The 22,652-nt window shown below is 40.1% G+C and overlaps 1 protein-coding gene across 19 annotated transcripts in view; it reads right to left on the bottom strand.

Moving 5' to 3' along the window:
- Positions 1–22,652, bottom strand: part of CACNA1C (calcium voltage-gated channel subunit alpha1 C) — a 467,840-nt gene that overhangs the window by 177,757 nt on the left and 267,431 nt on the right. For all 19 annotated transcript variants that reach the window (XM_090145296.1, XM_090145280.1, XM_090145336.1 and 16 more), the window contains 2 exons: positions 19,022–19,161; positions 10,325–10,464 (listed from right to left, as the gene is read on the bottom strand). In XM_090145296.1, coding sequence (XP_090001422.1) covers positions 10,325–10,464; positions 19,022–19,161 — 280 coding nt within the window. The remainder of the gene's footprint in view (positions 1–10,324; positions 10,465–19,021; positions 19,162–22,652) is intronic.

The following is a 22,652-nucleotide window of genomic DNA, read 5'->3' as shown; positions in this document are numbered from 1 at the left end:
TTATAGACACAGACATCTACAAATATAAATCTGAGCAGCATTTGGCCTCCTTTAAAATGAGGATTTTGAGTGCGATTAACACTGCAATGTTAAAGCAAAAGGGGCTAAAGCTTGAATTTATTTTCACCTATATTGTGAGGATAACAGTGAAACTCAACCCTGAATTATTTCTCTGGGCACTGTTTATACTAAGCTACTAAACTGCTATATACAAAACAGGCCTTTGTAAATCTCATTTGTATGGAGGCATGAGCATACCGGTTTGATTTGCAACCAAGATATCTAACTTGATTAAAAGGAATTTTACCTTGCGGTAACTTCCAATACATATTAAAGACCAACGTACAGTAACAACCCATGAGAAAACATTGATTGCAACAAGGAACAGCATTTGCTGCAGAAAAATCAGTAAACCTGGCAGCCAGTGCAAAACAAGACAAACATCAACCACACTGCTAGCTGAATGTGTTAACAGTAATAAAAGGGAAAATATAACAGATGATCATTTTATGGTACAGATTGCTAGGTCCCAGTCCTAACACCAGGTGCATTCAAAAAGGGGAACCCTCTGCATGTACCTGATTGAAAGATAAGAAGCCTAAAGAAAAAAAAAATTAGAGAGGCTTTGTAATCCGATTATTAAATTGAATTGCTATAGGTTGTTCCATTCCTAAGTGACAACAATAAAATTTTGATGATTTCTTTTTTCTTTCTTTCTTTCTTCTTTTTTTTTTAATTCCTTGAGCTAATTTCTGTCAAAAATGCTTCTGATGGAAAAAATGTTGAACAGCTTCAGCATTACTAAAGTTGAAAAAAAAGAGATTCTTTGCAGAGGGCTAGCAGATGTTTTCTGAGTTGTGATTGATGTGGCAGGACAAACCAGTAGAACATGATCTAAAACTGAAAAAATAAGAGGCACAGCTACACAGACAACTCAGAAAAACAATTGCGACAAAGGGTAAAACACATATGGGATAGGTTATTGTTACATGTGTTAAACAGGAATTGGATTTGCTTCTGGGAAAAAAGGGAGATTAAGTCAGTCATCTGATCTCCTTTTCTTCTCCTTGGTATAAAGAAAACTTTGATAAAATGTTAAGAGACTAGGCAGGCTAGCTGGGCTGCTGTTTGCCTTTGGTCAATACCTCACCATGGTAAGAATGGCAAACTACCAGTTTCATCAATTAACATCATAAGCACAGAAAAGTTTGCTCGTTGTTTATCACAGTATTCCTATGTACTCAACAAGCTCAGTAATATCAAGCAGATATCTCTCAGAAAGCAGCAGCCAATTTTGGAGAAAAGGGAAGATCGCCAGTAGCCATTTGGACACTTAAATATATTGCCCTGTATTTGCCTCCTCTCAGATCTTTGTACTTTGGCATTTTTCCTCCACCAGCACTTACACAGGAAGTAATATGGATACAAATCCAGATCACCTACCTGGAGTCTAAACAGTGACATAAAATGCATTCACTAGCTGAGAGGCTTATTTGACTGGTCTGCTTCTCTGTGCTTTGCTGATATTTTGATAACTCTTTGTGAAAACCACCACAATGACCACAGGCATCTAACAGTGCTGGGAGAAACAAAATTAATTCAAATAATGCTGAAGTCACTAGAACATCCACAAGCCTCCCTGTATTCTGAGCAATCAACCCTTTTACAAACTCTTATGTCTCACTTCCGTGACAAATGCTACTTGGTGTGTGTTAGTCATTTCTTCCAGAGATGATGAGAAAGCTTTGGGTATGTTAAAATTCCCACAAGTTCAGTTAAAAGAATTAGTAGACGTACATTCACTGTAAAGAAAATGGACAAAGGTCTTCAAATCATTCCTTATGAGATCTTAAATGAATAAGCAGTGCAAAATTTAGCCAATTGGAATAAAAATATGAAGCATCACTTGATGTAAGCTTGGGATCAGATGCAGTAGAGATGTCATCAGGGAGAGAATGTAAGAAGAAAACAGATCAGATGATATCCTTACTTTTTTGATCAGAAACAGCAATATCCTCTCTCACCCATAAGGGATACAGCAACAGTCAGCATGTATGAGGGAACAACTGGAAACCCAGCACGCTCCTGCTGATATCAGTTAGCTGCAGTCTGCATGTATACTGCTGTTTAACAGTCCAGACAAAAATATATGCAAACAACAACAGAAACTGTTCTTAGATGATGGATGGCATCATTAGATTTTCAGACACTTTAGGACAAGCATCTCGATAGCACAGACTCTCTCACATAGCTATGCCCCATGCCCATTGTTTTGACTGAGACCCCTGGGCACTACTTGAAGAATGAAAAAAAACGGTGCTAGAAAGAGTTTAATCCATCCAGAGCAATTCTGAAAAACATCCTACTTAGCCAAGCTAGGATTCTTTGACTATCTTTATGTCTTTGGTAACAGAGTGGGGTTTATTTTCCTCAGTTGGAAGGGACTGCCTAAAACTTGATGTGGTCCTATGGTTCTGTTTTGTAGACACGCTGAATAATCATGCCAGCATGAGCAGAAATTGGTAGGATAAGGCTGACACAGTTATTGGGTACATTTGTAGTTAGTACTATTTTTAAAAGAGCTGCATAGCAGAGATCAAATAATAAATATTCCTCAGTTTTCATTGGCATTCCTTAAATATGTGAGAAATCTGTATTACAAGAAGTCTGTACCTCTGTGAGCAATATTCTTTGCAAAGACAAGCTCATCTTTTTGCTACACATAGTTAACCTTTTCTGCCAAAAATTATGCAGTGTCATCATTCTGCAGGTTGTACACTCAAAGAAACATGCGTTAGGTCCTTACTGTGTAAATCCTGCTCACAGGAATGATCTTTACCTAAGGGAGATACAGTGCTAGAATCAAATCACTCCCTTGAGTAATGGTGACCTAAGTAAATAAAAGACTTGCAAGTCTGCCTCGAGTTTTAAGTAAAATGTGAAGAAATAAATTTAATGAGGATGTTTGGTTCAGACTGTTCTCTCCTTTTTTCTCCACTCCCTTCCCATTTGCAATGAAAGCACAACAAATTGGCCACTTGAGATTAAAAGCAGCTAGGCAATAATAGGGGGAAGGTGATGCAACTTGTCCTCACACGGTGCCATATGTGCTGGAGAGATGGTACAGATGGCTGAGAAGACTTGTTCAAGAGTGGAGGAGCATGTAAGAAGTCAACATAAGAGCATGATTTTTTAAAGCTTTAGAGCCCAAGAGGAATGAATAGAACTGGACTTTGCTTTCACTGATGTGATTAAATGCAATAACAGCAAAGTTTAAGGCAAATTTTGCCTGAAGGTACTTGCAGAAATTCTCTCTGTTGTCAGTGACTTTTGTCACATGGGTTTGGTGGCAGTAAATTGCCAAGGTTATGGTCTCCTCCAGCTTACTCCATTCTTTGGTATCCGTGCACAAACCTTTCACATGTTGGAAACTTTGATCAAACTCCTTCTCATATTTTGTATCCTATCCATGGAAGATAACACAGATTTCTCCGTTCATATGGTATTTAGACTATAACCACATATGCATCAGGAGGATGAACTTAAGACCCTAGCTCCATTAGTGACACTGTATAAATGCAAAACAGATGACTGTCAACTTCACTTTGCCAAAAGCATACATTTTTGACAAGAAATCATCTTCCTGACTGCCAGTTAGTATTTTTCTTAAAACTTAAGACTTTGTATATATAATTCAATTAATAGAAATAGGCAGTGGTTCACATTTCTTTGCCACATTAAAAAAATGCCTGGTACTTGAAAGAGATGTCATTTTGGATTTGTTGAATTCTGTATTTATTACCTCAATTACATTATTTCTCCAGCTATGCAGAGTGGTGTTAATTTTCTTGGATTGTCTGGAAAACAGTAAGTACAGTGGAAAATTTTGATTCTGCATTCAACTAAAACCCCCCCAAAAACTCAATGCAAGCCAAATAACTGCACTGGGTATGTTTCTTTCAATGAGTATAAGATAATCTCTGCAACAGATTCATTTGTGCTTCAATGGCTGGGTCAGGAATTGAGGGACCGAGCAGAAGAACAACCACAACAAGACAAGCAGGTGCAGGGCATGGAATAAGTTAAATGTCACAAGTTACACACTGAGATACAGAAAGAGCTATGAACACACAGAGTTTCTGTATGCCCCATCCTTATCTGCCAGCGTAGTGGGTTGGCACATCCAAGTTCACACAATGCTACAAATGGGAAGAATGAATTCCCCCTGGAAAAGGAGGAATTCAAAGCTTATTAAAGATCACCATTTCATTCTCCCCATTTTGTACAGGACAGACAGAATGTAGAGGTTCAGGAGCAGCGTAGGTCTGCAGCAGAAACTAGGCATTCTGCACAACGCTTGAGCCTTATTTACTGGTTTTGCCTTCCCCACTCTTTGGCTAGCATGGCTTTGAGACTCCTTCAATTAAACTTGAGTTCAATTTGTCCTGTAAACAGATTCATCTTGACCAGTATTGTACCCAAGAGAAATCATTATGTCTGTTCTCCCACTGGTTGGGTACACTGCCATTAAATCAAGTGTAGCTGAAGACTTATGCCTTCACCACTAAGAGGTCTTCAGATATACAAGTAACAACACTCATTTTTTAAAATAAATTTCAAGAGCAAATTCAGCTTCCTGGATAAAAATCAAACATGAAACAGAGGATTTGCTGAGCCTTACATTAGAACTGCCATGATGAGTTTGACCTGACCTTATTGTCTTAAATCCTGTAGTTACTCTACACTTTGCTACAAGCCCCCTCATATTTTTCTATTGTTGGGTGCTTTGGGAATTATGAGACCATACAGACAATCTACCTATGATTTGAATTTATTAGATTCAATTATACTCCTTAAAAAAGAAGAAAAAGGAAATACTGCCAATTTTAGAGTTCACAACAATCTTCATTGAAATATGTGGACTATAGGCTAAACAATTAGAAGCATTTTTAAGCCTTTTTCCTTTTCCTTGTCCCCTCAAACTAACTGTAATTAAGTATGCATAGTGTGCCTAGTGCAGTGCCCCATATAGAAAAAACCTAGACTGAACTGTTACTCCTTGGGTTTCCTTGCTTTACCTGCCTACGGTATAGCAAATAACAAATGCAGTTAGATGACTTTGCCAAGACAGCATCTCTCAATTGGCCAAACCTTCCTCATCCATTATTGTTTTCATAGAATGCTTAGCAGCTTTTTTCTTCTTCTTTCTTTTTGATCTCTTTTTTTGTTGTTGTTGTACGTGGTGACATGCATACTGGAATGAATTAAATCTACCAGGACATTACAAGTAAAGACAGGATACTTTGCTACATATCACAATGTTCAAAGAAATAATCTGAATAATGTCAGGGAGTTTGGGACTGAGATGGGAGAAGATTGGTAATGAGAAAGCACGTCAATGAATATGGGGCAGAGAACATTGCTAGCACTGAGAAAGCAACGTGAATTTAATAGAGAACATTTCACAACAAATGAGGAGTAATCATAGTGGTCAAACATAAAAATGTTTAAGTTTTCCATTCACTTTTTCTGAAGACAACTACTTTCCACAGGAACTCAAAGTAATCATGGGCTTTTACAACAGAACCAGTCTGAAAAATAAGTAGTTCTAGTTAGTCATTCAAATACATGTAAGTAGTAGCCATCTCTAAGCACTCATGAATAAAAAGTGGCACATTCTTCTTCTAGTGGAACAGACAAGTTTCCTCTCCTCTCTAGCCTTGGTAACGATATCATGTTCTTCTGCCAACACAGGTCTGCAGTAAGCAGAAGATCTCATTGAAAATGCAACCACAGAGCACAACACATGCTGATCAAATTATTTGGCTTTCAAGTTGTGTAGAAGAGCTTATAAATTAAGTTTGGCACACATCAGATAGGCAATAACTAGTGGCAACCATGCAGTTACATGAAGACAAAGTACAAGATAGAGTGGATGAACAGAGTGAATGAGGTGACATAATTGAGCAACGTGAATAAAGGGGATAGAAAAGGAATTTAATAAGTTAAATGGGCATGAGTTAGCATGTGTAGGAGTAACTGATTGCCCTTTCCAATAGTCAGGAGTGATTTTCTTTTTTAATTGGATCATGCTTCTTCACTGCCAAATTGGATGCCATTTTTTTGCCCTTCTCTAGAACAAAATGTTTAAAATAAGTTTTAAAATATTTAATAATGCAAAATGGAGATACAAGAGTAATCATCAGAAAACTCCTGCCACAGAAGAACTGACTCAACTCTGTCCCTAGAAAGCCTCGTAATACTTTACCCCTGCCAAAGGAGATATTGGGTAATAGTTTCCAAGACACTAAAGCAATTAAGGTTGGCATACATGCTGATTTTGCACTTGTCTACTTATGTCCATCCTGCGAATTGTTTTCCTTCTCTTTCCTTTGTCAAACCAGAATATTGATCTTAATGCCATGTTAAGACAGATGCTCTGTTGCACATGTCAGGGCTTTTATTTTTGTTTTTTAACAAGAAAGCTGCTTTGGTACAACAGGAAGTATGTTGAAATAAAGTACATACTGCAAAAATTATGTTAATATGACCGTAACAGAACAGTTGAACAGAGCAGTCCGGCCTGCACATCAAAGATCCAAAGTGCTATGTCTAATGCTGGAGCTTAACTTAGCATTTTAGTACTTAAATCGTCCATGAGCTGTTGAAAATATTCAACATTGATTTAACTGTTAATTCCAGGCTTAACAGATTGGGGGTGGATTATATTTTTAGAAGTGTGTTAATTTTGAAAACAGTTAATGATAATAATAATAATAATAAAAGAGGTTGCTCAATTATCCTTTTGACTTCTATTTTGTTCACTATCTGTTAGCACTGGGATGAGACCTGTGGGCAGTACCTAACCTCCTGCTCTGCAATACACCTCACATAATCACAATAAAAACTGTACTTCTCATCTCAAATAATATTTTCAGGAAAGGAACTAAAAATCCTCAACAACAGAAACAATCAGTCCCTTCTGCACTGCAGAAATTTGTGGATACTTAAAAGCAACAGGAACCCAAAGACATTGCATTCAGTACTTCTGATGAAAGTTTCTCCCATGTTGCTTTTCTGACCTGGGTAGAAAATGTCTATCTCATACTTTAAATAAACAGTCCATTGTCTTCCTTGTGACAAGTGGTCTTGGAAATGTTCATATAGCCACAAGGAATAAAACTGTCATGTGCTCTCTTGAAGACTATGGAGTATTTATGCCATACAACAGTCATCCTGACGTAGTCTTCAGGCTTTGTTGAATTCATGACCTCAAACATTTGATTTTGGGAGGCACTAAATTAATTTGGCATCTGGGACAGCTTGATCTTAACAAAGATTACCAACAGTACCATTTTAACTTTCTGCATGTGGGTGAACTAATTTTTCTGCTTGCAGATGAACCACTTTCTGTGCTTAACAGTTCTGATCTTTTTTTTTCCTACACAGCTGAAAGGTTTTTTGTTTTTGTTTTTGTTTCAAGAGATAGCTGTGTCCCGAGCATGGGTAGGACATAGAGAAACGGGATTCTTAGTTCTGATGCTAATGCTCTCTACCCATCAATCTGAAGCACTCAGATATTCCTGCCCACCCAGGTATCTGGCACTGGTAGTTAGTATGGGACATAGAGAATTAAAAACCACTTCTGAAAGTGTTAAACCTTGAACTTTTATTTCATTTTCTCCATCTGCAGGATGCAGGCATTAGTAATTTACTCTAGAAGCCAATTCACATGTTGGTTCCCCCACTTCTGACAACACTTATGTGAAAACTCTCAATATTCTGGAACAGGTCATTTATGCTTGAACCTGAATACAAAAGATGTTGCTCTTAAAGTGGATGATATCTTATGAATTGAGCCAAAAATACAAAATTCACACAAACTCTTCTTGACTCAGAAAAAAGTGATTCCATCCTCTCTGCTCCCACACCACCTGCCAATCTCAACACCTCAAACAACCCATTTCCCAACCTCAATCTAGATGAGTTTAAGATTTGCATGCAAAAATTCACCATGTGCTTCATAATTTTTTTTTTCCTTCCAAAATAGTGGTAATTAGACTTGGATCTCAATCCAAACAGCAGATGTTGGGATTTCCATGCTGAAGAAGGCTGCCAATGACCCAGAGGATCCTCTCTTAGTAATCACAGTGTTGCCACACACGTACAGAATCTGTTAAGAAGAAACTGCAGTGCATGGAACGCTCCTGTAATCTCAGAACAAGTCTGTGCAGGTAGTCTCCTCATAGTGAAAAAGGCTGCTATATTTTGGAAGGTGAAGAAAAGGGAATTTTCTATGGAGGGAAAGACACAGCAAGTGCAGTGCTTATAACTCACTCAGTGATGTTGATAATGTCTCAGGGACAGCAGTTGGGTGGGACCTAGAGGTTCAGCTACCTAAAACTCTGCACTTATGTGATACTTAATAGAGTAACCTCAAGACAGTTTCTCCATTTCACACTGGACTGGTATCTCATTGTCTAGATTAGATATTTGCTAGTGTGCACCAGGCTCCCTGCCTATGTTCTGCTGCAAATTAATTACTTAATGAGAAAATCCACAACTGGACCCTTAGATAGGTTACACTGGTACTGAAATCATATAAACAATATGGATATGAATTACGTGAGATGTGGCTCTCTCAGCTTCCTCTAGTCCTCTAAAAGCATCCAGCAATGATTACTGCCCTCGCAGATGATATATATCAGAGGGATGAATTTCAAGCAGGACCTAGAGCGAAGGGATAGTTTTCTTCTGTTGAATGTTCTTGATTACATGCACAAGGGACATAACTCATTACTACTCTTGAAGTCTTGGGACACTTTTGAGCAGACAAAACCCCCTTTGCCTTGAAGAAGATAGGATGTTCTCTAAAAGAACAAGGAGTATAAGGCTAGTATAAAGGTAGTTCAGCCCATGCCAGAACCACTCTCAGAGCACATCCCACAGTCAGCAGCATCTCATCAAGAGTGCTGCAGTCCACAGATGTTTAAATCTGAGCATTTTCCCCTTACCACTGAGCATACACACAACTAGTAAGTGCCAAAAAAACTGAGAGAATGAGATGGAAAGAACAACAAAACCTTTGTTTACAGTCAGGAATTAAGTGGGTGCTGGAGTAGACTAAACTTTATGAGACAATTCCTGCCAAAAAAGATTTCGCATTCTGCACTAACTAAAGGTATTGCAGTGTATGCAATTGTATGAAACAAATGACTACATTAAGACTAAATAATAGTACCATTAATTTCTTTTATTAATGATTCAGCTCCTCCCACAGAGATTCTCACCTTCCATTTAAAAAGTTTCTACCCTATATGGTTGTGGAGAAAAAGCCTGAAGACGCAGCTGTGATATGATCTACTGGATCAGAAAACACACCAAAGAACCTCACAGTTCTATTAAATCAAATGAATCACTTTTGAGCTTACATCACAGCATTTATGGTAACCTGATTCAAGGTTTTTGAATGACTGGGCTTAGAAATACTTTAACATATCAAACTAGTAGGCTCCCCAAATAAAACTAAACAAAGCTCTCTCCATGCTCTTCTGGAGATTAACTCCTTTCCTCTTTCTGCATCACTCATTACTATGAACAAGGAAAGCAATGACAACTTTCAACTAATCATCTTTCCAAAAGTCCTGTACATCCCATCTAAAATTCTCAAGATAAACAATATAATCCTCCCATGCTGTGATGTACATATTCCACAATAGAATTACCAGATTTGTAGTTACTCATACCTTTACTGTAAATAAGAAAATGAATTTTAAACTATTAAAAGTTGCTTGAGGACTTCCTTAGATGCATTAGGAATAATTTAAGCAGATAAGACATAAAACGTGACTATATCATTGCCCTGTGTTCTGTTGATTCTAAATTGCGCCTAGCTGTCTGCATCACATAAAAAGAAGATGCAATTTTAATGAAGTAGCTCTTCTCCCCAGAACCAACACAAATGATCATAGAGCATTTCCACCAAGATCAGAAATATATGATGCCAACAGTATACCATGACTTTGCAATTGCTTAAAGGATCTTTTGCTCAAAATTTTGAAACTCTTGGATCTCTCACTTCCATTATTTATGAAGATTGCACAATCACATCTGACATGCCATGGAACTTTCATTGCCCTCTGCTCAGGTCTGGTCATCCTTTGATTAATATCATGTTTACCACAAAGCTACATTCATTTGAAAAAAGACTTCCCCACCACACCAAAAACAATCTGCATCATATGCCATGTTCAACGTTGCTTTACAAATTACTCCATCCTCATTCCACAGACATACATATAACAAAAACAATGATGTTACTCACTAGGAACTCCAGACACCAGTCGTAAGGGACGTAACACTCGGAAAGCCCGCAGTGCTTTAACATCAAATCCGGCACCTTTTCCTCCTATTGAATTCCCCCCATCTGCTTTGGTTGCTTGTTCTAAAATTGCACTAAAAAGCCTGTAAAAAGAAAAGAAACGAGCTGTAGGCAGACAGCAAGGCTTGGGCTAAACAAGAACAGAGATCATCATCGTATCACATGAGCTATCTCACAGACCTGTGAAGAGTGCCACACATGTCACTCAACATTCGCATATGGTGAAGGAGAGACAGACTCTTCCCATATGCAATAGCCTAACGGTGATGTCTGCACCATTTGCAAAACACGGATTTCTGGAACAGACATAAACATGATGCGTTCCTCCTTCAGCCCAATGGTTCCTTTCGGCCAGCTGTACCTGTCTGCCTGTTGGCATATGAAGGTGCACTCCCTGCACTGGGTGCTTTGAAATTACCATCTTGGCAATGTCTCATGATGAACGTGCATGTGGTCAGGTTTTGAAGGCAGCCTACAGTAAGGACATACTCATGGGAAGTTGAGTGGAAAGGCAAGAAACCACAAGTTGTTACCCCTTCTGCTGTTAATATTTTGCTATCTTTATTAACCACCCATGCACTCTGGGGAAGGAATCATCATTCATCATTAACTCAATAATTAATTATCTGTCACTCATTTTACAAGGAATTAAAATTCACCAAGGTCACCGCAGGTAGAACTGGGTTTAAAAATTAGGGCTCCTTCAAGGTGCACATTTTTAGATAAGAGAGTATGCTCAGATTATATGTTTGTGTACCTATTTGTAAATCCCTTGATGCAGTGGCTATGGAAAGTGCAAAACTGTAGGAGACCTATTAGAATATTTTATTAGACCAGTCCAAGTGTTTTATCTTGGCTAGTAGGAGTAGCTGTTTAAGGAGAAGATGTCTCTATCAAAACACATTTGAAAAGGCAGAGCAAGGCAGGAAAGACAATTTTCTTCTATGAAAAGGATGAAGGCTCACCCTATGTATTAATAAGTGTTTGATTTAATAAATTGGCTGTCAGGAAGCAGCTTCCATGTTTCTGGTAAAACACTGGAACCTTTGGGGGAGTACGGATTCCTCATGACTTTGCTAATGACATTGCTTTCAGCCTCAAAGTCATCGGCTTGAACCTAGCCAAATTCAGTGAAGGTTAAAAGCTGTTCCGTCTAAATGGGTGTTTGGCACTCTGCAGAAAACTTTGCCTGCAAGTGGCAGAGACTCCATGGCCCACAGCATGCCATGGAAGCACCAGATGTAACTTTAAGAAGCTGCCTGGGATGCAGGCAGCAGTCTGGATGAAGTGCCCTGGATTGAGTGCTGGCTGATTTGTCTCCCAGACATCGCAGTCTGCAGTGCCTCTGTCAGGATCTCATTATCTACATTCTTAACTGGCAGACTCCACAGAGAGCCCCCAAACTGCATGTAAAGCAGAGACTGAGCTGCCTGATTGCTTTGCAGGGAGCTCTGCAGTCTGCTTACAGCCTACTGATAGGGCTGCAAATATAGGGATCTTGCCCTGAATAGAAAAAGGATTCATTTACTGAAGCATCTAAGCCAACACTTTTCCCCAGCACTAAAACCAGAGAAAAAGATGGATTAGTGAGATGCAAATATGAAATTAGTTTCTTAAGCAGCTTGGGTTTTTTCCTTTTTTTAATTTTATTTTAAATTTTATATAGAGAGTCTAATAAAACTTGTCATCTGTGACTGAGGAACTCCTAACTGGATCTATTGAAAGCCTCAACTTCAGGCACTGCAGAGAGATTTAACAACTAGGTAACAAGTGTGGGAAAAACTGCGGGGGGGGAGGTTGGATGCTGAGGCTGTAGGTGTTGCAGACTGTGAAGCAGGATGCAGAGAAGACAAAAACAGAGCCTATCAGAAATACTGACTTGACTACAGACACCACAGAGAGCGATAAACAAGGGCTGATGTAAGGAACATGAATTATTGGAATGTATGTATTCCTTGAGCTGTATATACAGATTATGCAGAGTGGCAATTTTCTGCTGGTCTTCATAATAGAAACACTGTAGGTCAAATTTGGCTTAATATATTTTCAGAAAGCTAGTGATTAAGCTCTAGAAATGTGCTCTACTTTTTATTTAAACATTTCTATCTTCCTAGTCAACACAATTCCCATACTAGATGATGACTGACGTTCCCATACAACAGTCCCAGTCCCCTGGGATCCTCTGGAAGAAAAAGAATTCACTGTAGAAGGTTTCTTATGCTGTTTCTTAGCTGTCTTGCAAGGTTGAGAAAAAAATGTAACAGAACTCTGGATAAGCAATTATGCACGAGTGAGGGTCCAGTTGCCTTTGTCCCCAGTATCGTTGGACCTACGTTCTACCAAACAGCAGTTTGTGGCAGCTGGCATCAAGGGCATTTCTCCTGCCACTCATGCAGCAACTAAACCATGGACTGCTCTAGAATTCTGAATCCTAAGAAAAGCTACACATGTTCTAAATTAATACAAAAGATACAAAAACAAGACAAAGCAACTAATTTTTCTGGATTTAGAACCTGCTTTCTCAGAACAGTGCAGCTCTGCTGCAGACCTTGTAACCCTTTTGTGTACTCCCATAGTGACATGCTAAACATGCTATCTTGAGGTACCCACATGGAACTGCCTACTTCATCAGGAATAACTTGCAGCTATTGTTGCTTTTAAAAACCCACATTTAATTTCAAATTGCATTACTCCCCCTAATCCTGCTTTAACACATTTGCCCCATGCTTAATATCTCCCTGTGCACGAATTCTGCTTTTTACCAATGCAATACATTTTTTTTCTTTATTTATTTTACTCTTCCCTCTTTATACTGGGCTCTCCACTGTGTCCAATATGGCCTACTGAATCTCTATTCCTCTCTCCAAATTTAGATGACACCCTGCCCTATCTGTCCTTCCTTGCTCCTCCTGAGTTAGAGCAGGGGCAGCTCTATGGCTCATAGGATACATCCACCACATGCTTTTCTGGCTGTAACTTTGTTATGACCCAGAGGGAAAAATAAGACCTGTTTAGAAATTCTGCAGATGAGGAGACACAGAAGAAAGGTAAGGATTCTGACTGCCTCTTCCATCATCCTAAAAGAGGAAAAACCACAACCCATATACAGTTTGTAGTTTCTACAATCTCTATCTAGTCTTCCTAGTTTGTCAGCTAATTGCTTTTCAGCCCTAAAAGAGACAGATAGATGTTAAGCTACTGGTATAAACTATGAGGCCAGAGTCCTTCTAGTTTGTATTTACAGAGGGGGAAAGTCTGCTCTTTGATGAAAATCTGTGGGAAAAAGTACTGTGGAGCAAAACCCTGTTCTTTCTGTCTCTTCTCAGTGAGAGAGTTAGATGAAATGCAGGCTGCAAGCAAGGTGTGAGAGGATTCTTTGCACACACAGAAATCAAAGTTCAGACAAATGCAAGCAGGCTGAGCTCTTGTGGCCACTGAAAATCTTTACTTCTTTTTCTTTCCTATTTTTTGAAAGAATTCAGAAATTGATCTTATTTCCTTCCAGCTAACTACTTTCTTCCATGCTAAACTCTTGCCCTATTTTCATTAGGATATAGTATTTCCACTGCAGCAGTGCAATTAACATCTTGATTTCTGAATTTCATCTGTGACTTGACTACACCTGAACTAAATACATTTGATAGGCATGTAAAGCAGAAAACATATTTCTATCACACACAATGCGTGTACGGGCACAGTCCACCTCTGTTTGTTTGATTCAGACCTACTCATGACACATGAAGCTGGCGTCACTGTTTCCACTTTCTCATATTTTTCTGTTTCCTTTCTGATATCTGAAACATCTAAAAGGTTTTCTCTTTGCTAGATGACTCTAACAGCAGCATGACAAGGCTGCAAACTCTCTACAACTTTTCAGCTCCTCTGTGAGGAAGGCATGCTGGTTTTTAGAGCATAAAAAAGAACCTGTCAAGGGCCTCCAGAATATAAGAAGGAAACAGAAAGCTTGGTATTCATAAGGCCAAAATCAGCAGAAAAACACAGCTGAGAGAGTCCTCATAGGTATAAATAAATAGTAAGCTATAGTGATTTTTATTTTCACTGTGCTTTGCAATTCGCCCGTGATTTATGAGTGTGGAAGCGTTCGGGCCCACCCTCTAGAAACTCCCCAGAGGCCTTCAGGAAGACATACTGTGAGCACGTTTTCCAATCTGTTCTGAATTTCAGATCTTTTCCAAATACCTTCGCTGATTACCTTCCCAAGTAAGCCTGCCTTTCAAATTATGACACCTTTTTACTGGCAGAAGCTATGGGTCCTTGGAGAATGACTGTGCTTGGCAGACAAATCACAGCATTGCCAGGAAAGACAGATAGTCTTCTAACACAACATTGTCAAGTTAGTCTTTTCTCAAGAGAAATTTCCTCCAGCAGCCTAATGATTAAGGACATCACTGTTTTATCTGAAAGTTTTATGTTTTCCAAAAGAAGAACAATAAAATTACAGGAAACACGAAACAATTTGACTAATTGTCAGTGCTTGTGGGTTGTGCCTCGTTAGGCAGCTTATGGGTGTGATCTCTACTCTTAACTAATAATATTCTTATCCACAGAGCCTCTGATTGATGCCCACAGACAGACATTTTTCTTCAAAGTAGTACTTAATGATATTGCTATAGCAGGGTCATAGGCTATTTAAAGACAAGCTAGAATCAAGCTTTAAAAGACTTAACTGATGAATAAGCAGATCTCCTACACTGCAAGAACGATAAGCTGTTATAAGCCATCAGGTCTAAAGAGTATCCTTTCTCCTGAAAACACAGCAGTTGAGCAGTTGTCTTCACTTCCTCCTAAAATTTACACTTGGTCCTACACATGACCATGTTTCTCTTATTCTACCAACTTGCATGTTTTAAGGTAAAGGAAAACAGTTATGCTGCTTTATCTTCTCAAGATATGCCAAATTATAATTTAATTGATCTAATGGGTCTTAATTGATCTAATGGATGGGGCTTTGAGCAACCTGGACTAGAGGAGGTGTCCCTGACCGTAGCAGGGCTGTTGGAACTGGATGATCTTAAAGGTCCTTTCCAACCCAAACCATTCTATGATTCTATGATAATTATAGTCATTTAGGTTGGGAAAGACCTGTAAGATCATCAAGTCCAACTACCACTTATGACAACCAAGACTAAACTGTGTCTCTAAGAACCATATCCATGCTGCACAAATACCTCAAGGCATGGAGACTCGACCACTTCCCCTTGGGCAGCCTATTCCAATGCCTGAGCACCTTCTCCATGAAGAAATTCTTCCTGGTATCCCCCTAAACCTCTCCTGGCACAACTTGAAGCTGTTTCCTCATATCCTATCACTTCTCACCTGAGAAGAGAAACCGTCATTTCCTTGCTGTAATCTGCTTAAAGGTAGTTGTAGAGGGTGATGAAGTCTCCTTTGGCTTCCTCATCTCCACACTAAACAAGCCCAGCTCGTGTAGCTGCTTCTCATGTCTCTTGTTTTCTCACCTCTTCACAGCAACTCCATACCCTTCCTGTTGTGAGGGGGCCCAAAACTGAACATAATACTGTCAAGACCTTGGTCTCACCAATGGCCCATATAGAGGGAACATCATAAGTACTAAGCAGTGTATACTAAGTGGATTGAGAGATGAACAAAGTCTCTAAAAACCTGTCTTTTCCTTTGTTCCCTTAGCTTTCATCAATACATGAAATACTTCCCAACTAGACTTTCTAGAACAACCATCACTGAAAATGAAAATGAGGCCTGAGGCAGAACAAGCACAAACAGCAGTTATCATACTTATTTTTTTGATGCTTCTACTGTCATGCTGTTCCCCACCTCCCAGGCCAGATAACCCCCTCCGGCCAGTGCTACAACAGTGCCCAAATCATTCAGCTTTTTCCAATAGCTTCATCAATGGCCAGAAAAAGGTGCCACAAAGAAATGCTGACACAAGTCTTTATTTCTGCATTTTTCTTCCACCTCACTTTCCCTCTCTTGTGTATTTTTTTTCCCCATGGGGCTACTGCTCTCACAAACTATTGAAATGTCACTGAAATTTAAACATGATGTCACTGAGGTGTTTCAGACAGCCCCTAGGAAAGCACGATGGGGCAGAACAAGAACAGATGGCATTGCCACATAGATTTTGCAGAGGGCTTATGGAGAGAAAAAGCAGCACACCAGGTTAGGCTGTGGCAGAGTAGGAGAGAATTCAAACAGATCAACATCAAACGGACCTATCTGGCCTTGAAGTGGAATCTGTCACTTGAGATTGTTGCTATTTAACAGAGACCATGGGGTCTTGGCCATGTTTATTATGCTGTGTAATCCCACCCCAGTTACATTTTTTGTTCCCCATCTAGAGCCTGAGAGCTGCTGGAGGCAAAGAGCGGGTACAAGAGCTGAGAGATGCAGCTTCTGTCTTTATTGGCAGGGGAATTAATTTCAGCCTGTATATCATCTTGCTGATTAACTGCTTTGGGAGGAAAATTGAAAAGGACTGTACTTAAACTAGATATAATGCCACCCTGTGATTTCTGGAGTCTTGCTCTCTAGCATACCAATGGAAGAAGAAGAGGTAACACATGACCTCTCCTTAAAAAGTCTTTCTCGTAGAGATGAAAAGCAAATAATCATATTCATAGGAGTTCTGTTCTCCAATATTTCTTCACCAAGCAGCGATCCCACGGCATGTGAGATGTCTGAGGACATTCAAAGGCAGAACCAGCTACAGAATTGGACAACAATAACGGGGGAGGGGTTGGGGATTTGCCAATTTTCAATTACTAATTCGCTGTGCAATCTTCTGGCAGCGGGTAGGAATGAAGGGCAAAGGAAACTGGGCACTGCTGCAAATGGAAGAGCTATGCCCACTTTGAGTGGGCAATATCTTGGGAATAACAACTGGTGCTGACCTGTTCTCTCTCCCCTCAGCAGAAACTCTTTCCGCCCAATTTTCAAAGAATCATAGAATGGCATGGGTTGAAAAGTATCTTAAAGGTCATCTCATTTCAACCCCCCTGCCATGGGAAGGGTCGCTAATCACCAGACCAGGCTGCCCAGAGCCACATCCAGCCTTGCCTTGAATGCCTCCAGGGATGGGGCATCCACAACCCCTCTAGGCAATCTGTTCCAGTGTGTCACCACATTTCCCCCAGAATGCTGAAAGCAGTAGAGAACCAGTAGTACAGAGCAGAAACAGTTTGCTGAAACAGTTATTTGGGACCGTCCCAAAAATGGTCAATTTGAACTCTGATTAGAAGCAAAAATTATAAGGAGCGCTGATGACTCAGAGTGCCCTTTTTAATGCTTTATCTGGGAGTTGTACTTAAAGGGAGCTTAGTAACAGAAGACAGAACAACTTTTTACACAGCTAGATAGTGATAAGAGAAGAGGGAGTGGTTTTAAAATAAAAGAGGGGTGATTTAAGTTAGATGTTAGGAAGAAATTTTTCACTCAGAGGGCAGAGTGAAGCCCTGGCACAGGTTGTCCAGAAAAGCTGTTGGTGCCCATCCCTGGAGAAGCTCAGGGCCAGGTTGGATGGGGCCCTGGGCAGCCTGAGCTGCTGGGTGGCAGCCTGCCCATGGCAGGGGGTTGGAACTTGGATGACCCCTTCCAACCTAAACCACTCTATGATTCTGTGATTCTGATGAAGAGTTTCCTTGGGAAAGAGGTGGAAAGACTGAAAGTTTTTGTGGGCGATGATATTCTGTAATAATGGAGCTGTGGGAGGGTGGGACCAATTACTGAGGAGAAAAAATACCTTCTCTCTTTGTCTTCGGGATAGTTTATTCTTCATTCCTTCCATTCAACAATCACAAATCAAAAACCTTATTTATCTCTTACACTCAGCAAGAAAAAAAGTGGAAGGTTCTTTTTTTTGTTTTTATTCAAATATATTAAATGCCAAGCTTGAAAAACACAGAGAAGAGACAGCAGCTTCAAGTGGAAATGTGATCCATGATAGTAAAACTAGTCTTTAAAAAGGTTAAAGTATTAAAATTGTCCAAATCAAAAGCCTTGAGATCACTATGAGAACAGTGTGATTGAACTACAGAACCTTTTTTTGTTGTTGTTTCTGAAAATGAAAACCTGAGATTTAAAATTTTTATCTTTCTTTGCAAAAGAGTAGAAGTTCACAAGAACACAGAACTTATTAAATCCCATTGTTAATTTATGAATTCTACATATATATTTTTCTTTAATATTCACACAGACTTGCAAATAAAGGGATTTTCTTCTACCATAATTGTGTTAAAGCACTTTACTTGCACTGCTTGCTTTTTTTATCCACTACAAAAACAGCAGTTATCTTGCAAACCACTGAAAGTTTTTGGAAAGTCTAAGTAGCAAGGGATACCAGAGAAAAAATGTATATCAACTGGATGTCAATTCCTATTTATTTACCTTAAGGTAAGTCATTGCTACACACTGAAATCAGCATGAATCAAGTTACACCTACAGAGGACCAGCAGGAATTAACTGTATTTTTAGATTGTGCAGTAACACTTGGTAGAATGTGTGGTAGAGAGAAAAAGATGGATGGCAACCCCTCACACCACCATTAAGGGATGTTCCAACCCTCATACACCTTCATGCTCCCAAAGGTTCCCAGTGGCCCAAGGTATACAGTGCATTCAAAGACATGATGCTGGTACTCACCCTACTACCACAATTATAAAATCTAGTAAATTCCAGCCATTGCGGAGGTAAGCGTTGGGGTGAAAGAGAAGTCCATATGCTATTACTTTTAAAAATGCTTCCACTGTAAAAATTATGAGAAAGAGATATTCCACTCGTTCCTGGAGAGAAAAGAGAACAAGAAAGACAATGGTTAGCATGGGTAACAAACACTGGACAAGGACAGTTTCTGCTGTCACATTCCACCCACACAGCCTCCAGCTCACTATCTCATCACTTGGGTACATCTAAAATCTGTGACTTGCCAGAGGGCTTCCCTCCTCAGACTTGCATATTCTGCAGCCAGTCTGACAGGACGATGGCAGTAAATTTTGGTTAGGCATTTGCTGCCTTTGCCTTGGTAGCGACTGACCACTGCACAAGTGTGTGCACAGGAGGGCAGGTGGTCCACAAGCATGTGCCAGCACCAGCTCTCTGCAGGAAACACTGCCAAGTGCTGTCATTCCCCTGAATGAACTGTATCCAGGTCTTTTCTACCTCTGGAGAGAAAGCGTTGCTGGATGCAGTGCTGCAGAGAAGGACAGGGAGAAATTCACTGATGAGTGTTTCATACAACGCCTTTTTTGGGATTCCTTTTTTCTATTGCTGGGAATAGGTAGGCTATTGGTTTGTCACCAGTTTCTGATTTTTGGATCAGGCTGACTAACACATGAAGCATTTAGTCATTTCATCAGAAATGTACATGTCCCTGTGAAATGAAGGCTGAAATTTAAGCACATCCAAACAAAGTCACTTCTAGTGATGATACAGTCCTATTCAGGACAAACAAGCAGCCTTCAGGAGACAGCACATAGGCTCTCTGTCCTTCATCTCTGGGTTTTCAGCCCCAGAGCGAAATAATAATAGTAGCTTTGCAGAAGTAATTGGGACCTCCATCTATTAGGAAGGAAACAGCAGCATTAGCTAATCACTACAGAAGTGCTGTGTGGCAAGCTGGGTGGGAAATAAGTACGTGAAAACAAGACGACAGCAAAGGGAGACTAGGCCCCTTTTGAGTTTAAGCTGCAAAGTCAGTTATTAAGAGTATTTCTCACTCAAGAAATAAAAATCTCAAATAGAAATTAAAACAGTCTAGATAGTCTTGGTCATATCCTGTAGGATATGCAGCAAGACAATCAGGCAGGCAGCTCAGTACTTTGTCTTTGCAGTTCCAAACTGCAGTTGCCCTGCTCCTCTGTCTTGTGGTGCTGATAAATGCATGTATGACAATTTCATATGACACAAAAACATGAAGTGTGTGAGTTTACATAAGATCACTTCATCATTTGACTCAGTTGCCCATTTGAACTTCCTCCATTCAGATTCAGGTAATTAATAGCAACTCACTAGCAACTCATTAATCAAAAAATGTGAAACTCGTCCATTTCCATGTTTATATTAGCGTTCTTATTTTATACGCCTGAGAAATTCCATCTGATGGTAGCAGGTATATGCTTGCACTTTAAAATATTGATCTCTTCTCTCCCATAATGATACCACAACACTTGCAATAATCCCTGGTGTTTACTATGAAGAGCACCTAAAAAAGTATTGTTCTGTATTTATCTGATCCAGTCGTAAAGCTTTTGAACATGCCCACAATACAGAATTTGCCCAACACTGTCCCAGGCAGACATAGATGAGGACACCAAGATTTTTTCTCCCATTGAACTCAGAGAAGAAGAATACAGCAGCTTATATCACTAGCAACTACTGCATTAATGAGTCTCACTCCCTGTTCCATCCAAAGAATTTCCTACTGTTGTGGGCAAGGTCTTCTTCCCCTCAAAAAAGACCACCGGTAGCTCCAAGCCCACTCTCACATTCGGACTGCCCTTGAGGTTGCTGTTTGTACTCAATTCATTCTGCTCTGTAAGCAGAGAAATTGACTCATGGAGAAACGTGGATTCCCCAAACAGCCTTCTCCTACAACCTCTCTTGGCAGTCAGAGGGATTTTGAGGAGCCCCATTCTCTTGGTTACCAGCTCTAGGTACAACTTGAACCTGACTGGCTAAACAACTGAAGGGGAAGGCCTAAGGCTGACCTCGTGCTCAATGATTTATCTCTAAACATTGCCCTTGACCTCAAGAAACACTGGGACAAATACTGCTGCTGTGTCTGGCTCTGTGCACTCTGTGGCGGCAGTGCTCTGCTGTACTGCTCTGCCCAGCCAGAAGAGCCTTTCCACTCCATGAATTTCATTGAAATACCTATATTATACAACCAAAAGACCAAGAAAGCAAATACCTGAGAAAATTCTGGAAAAAAACTTATTCATTATTTAACACTGCACGCAGCAGCCAGTATTTCAGCACCTAACAGGTTCCACAGAGTTGGTTTAGGAGCCTCATACCACGCTGTCTCTGAAGATGTCTGTGGGATGATTGACTCCTGCTTTGTTGAACCATGTCACTGAGGTAATAATATGCCAAAATCCTACATGCACATGCATATATATACACATATATATATGCACGTATACATATACAGTTACAGGCTGTTTGAATAAACTCTTTACAATGCTTGGGTTACGATGGAAAGCTTCAAGAAAAGCAAAATTGTATAAAAGCCTCTGAAATGAACATAAGATACAGAATACTGAGCAGAGGAGAGAGATTTTATGATCTTCTGCACTTAAATTAATGATTTCAGGACTGAAGGAAAAATACTGCCCAACTTACACAGTGCAGCTACTCCAAGGCCATTTCAGGGAGCTGCTCCCACTCAGAATTGAGAAGAATTTGAAGAGCCTACTAATTAATTTGTGTTCCCTTTCTTCTGTACACCATAAAACTGAAAAGCTGTTATGAGCACAGCACAGCCCAGCAGTGAGGAGACAGAAGCTCCCTGTGTGCAGTCCCATTCAGAGCCCCCTGCCTGGGGAGCTCAGACATGACTCAGCCACCTGCTACCTTGTTTGGACAAGAGAGGAACACCCAGTGCATGCGGCAGCCCCAGGACCATTAACCGGCCTCTGCTAAATAGGCAGCCAATGCCACTGCTGGCTGCTCACTCCAAACTTTGCTCCCAGGAATTAAGCAGACTTGGTCCCAGTATTTCAGGCTCCCGAGGGGCATAACACCATAAAGTATCCAGAAACCCTGCTCCTCTGAGAAGGCAGTTTAGTGCCATGGCAAAAGAATCCCAGAATCGTTTGAGTTGAAAGAGACCCTTAAAGGCCATCTGGTCCAAGCCCCTGCAGTGTACAGGGACACGCACAGGCAGATCAGATTGCTCAGAGCCCCATCTAGCCTGATCTTGAGCATCTCCAGGGACTGCTGGTGCTGCCTGCAACATCCTAGGAGGGAAAGGAGATACCAGTGACACTGTCCCTTAAAAGCACATACTCAAACCACAGCATCAAAAGACAGCAAACATTTTGGAGCTGAAAAAAGAGGACATGGTATTTTTTGATTGTGTCTTAGGAATGGGAACCATGCTGATGAGGCTTAGACTCAATAAGGATGTTGCAGGTTGCAGAATCACAAAGCAGGAGCTTCCTGCTTGAATACTATTGATAAAAACGGTTCAAAAGAAGAAAAAAAAACTAAACCAAACTAGCAAACAGAAAAGCAAAATGAGTGGAGGAAGAGGACTGGTAAAAGTTTTCTA

Source organism: Phasianus colchicus, chromosome 1, assembly GCF_987193195.1.
Source record: "Phasianus colchicus chromosome 1, bPhaCol1.hap1.1, whole genome shotgun sequence".
Lineage (NCBI taxonomy): Eukaryota > Metazoa > Chordata > Aves > Galliformes > Phasianidae > Phasianus > Phasianus colchicus.
This window is presented reverse-complemented; position numbering and strand designations above follow the sequence as displayed.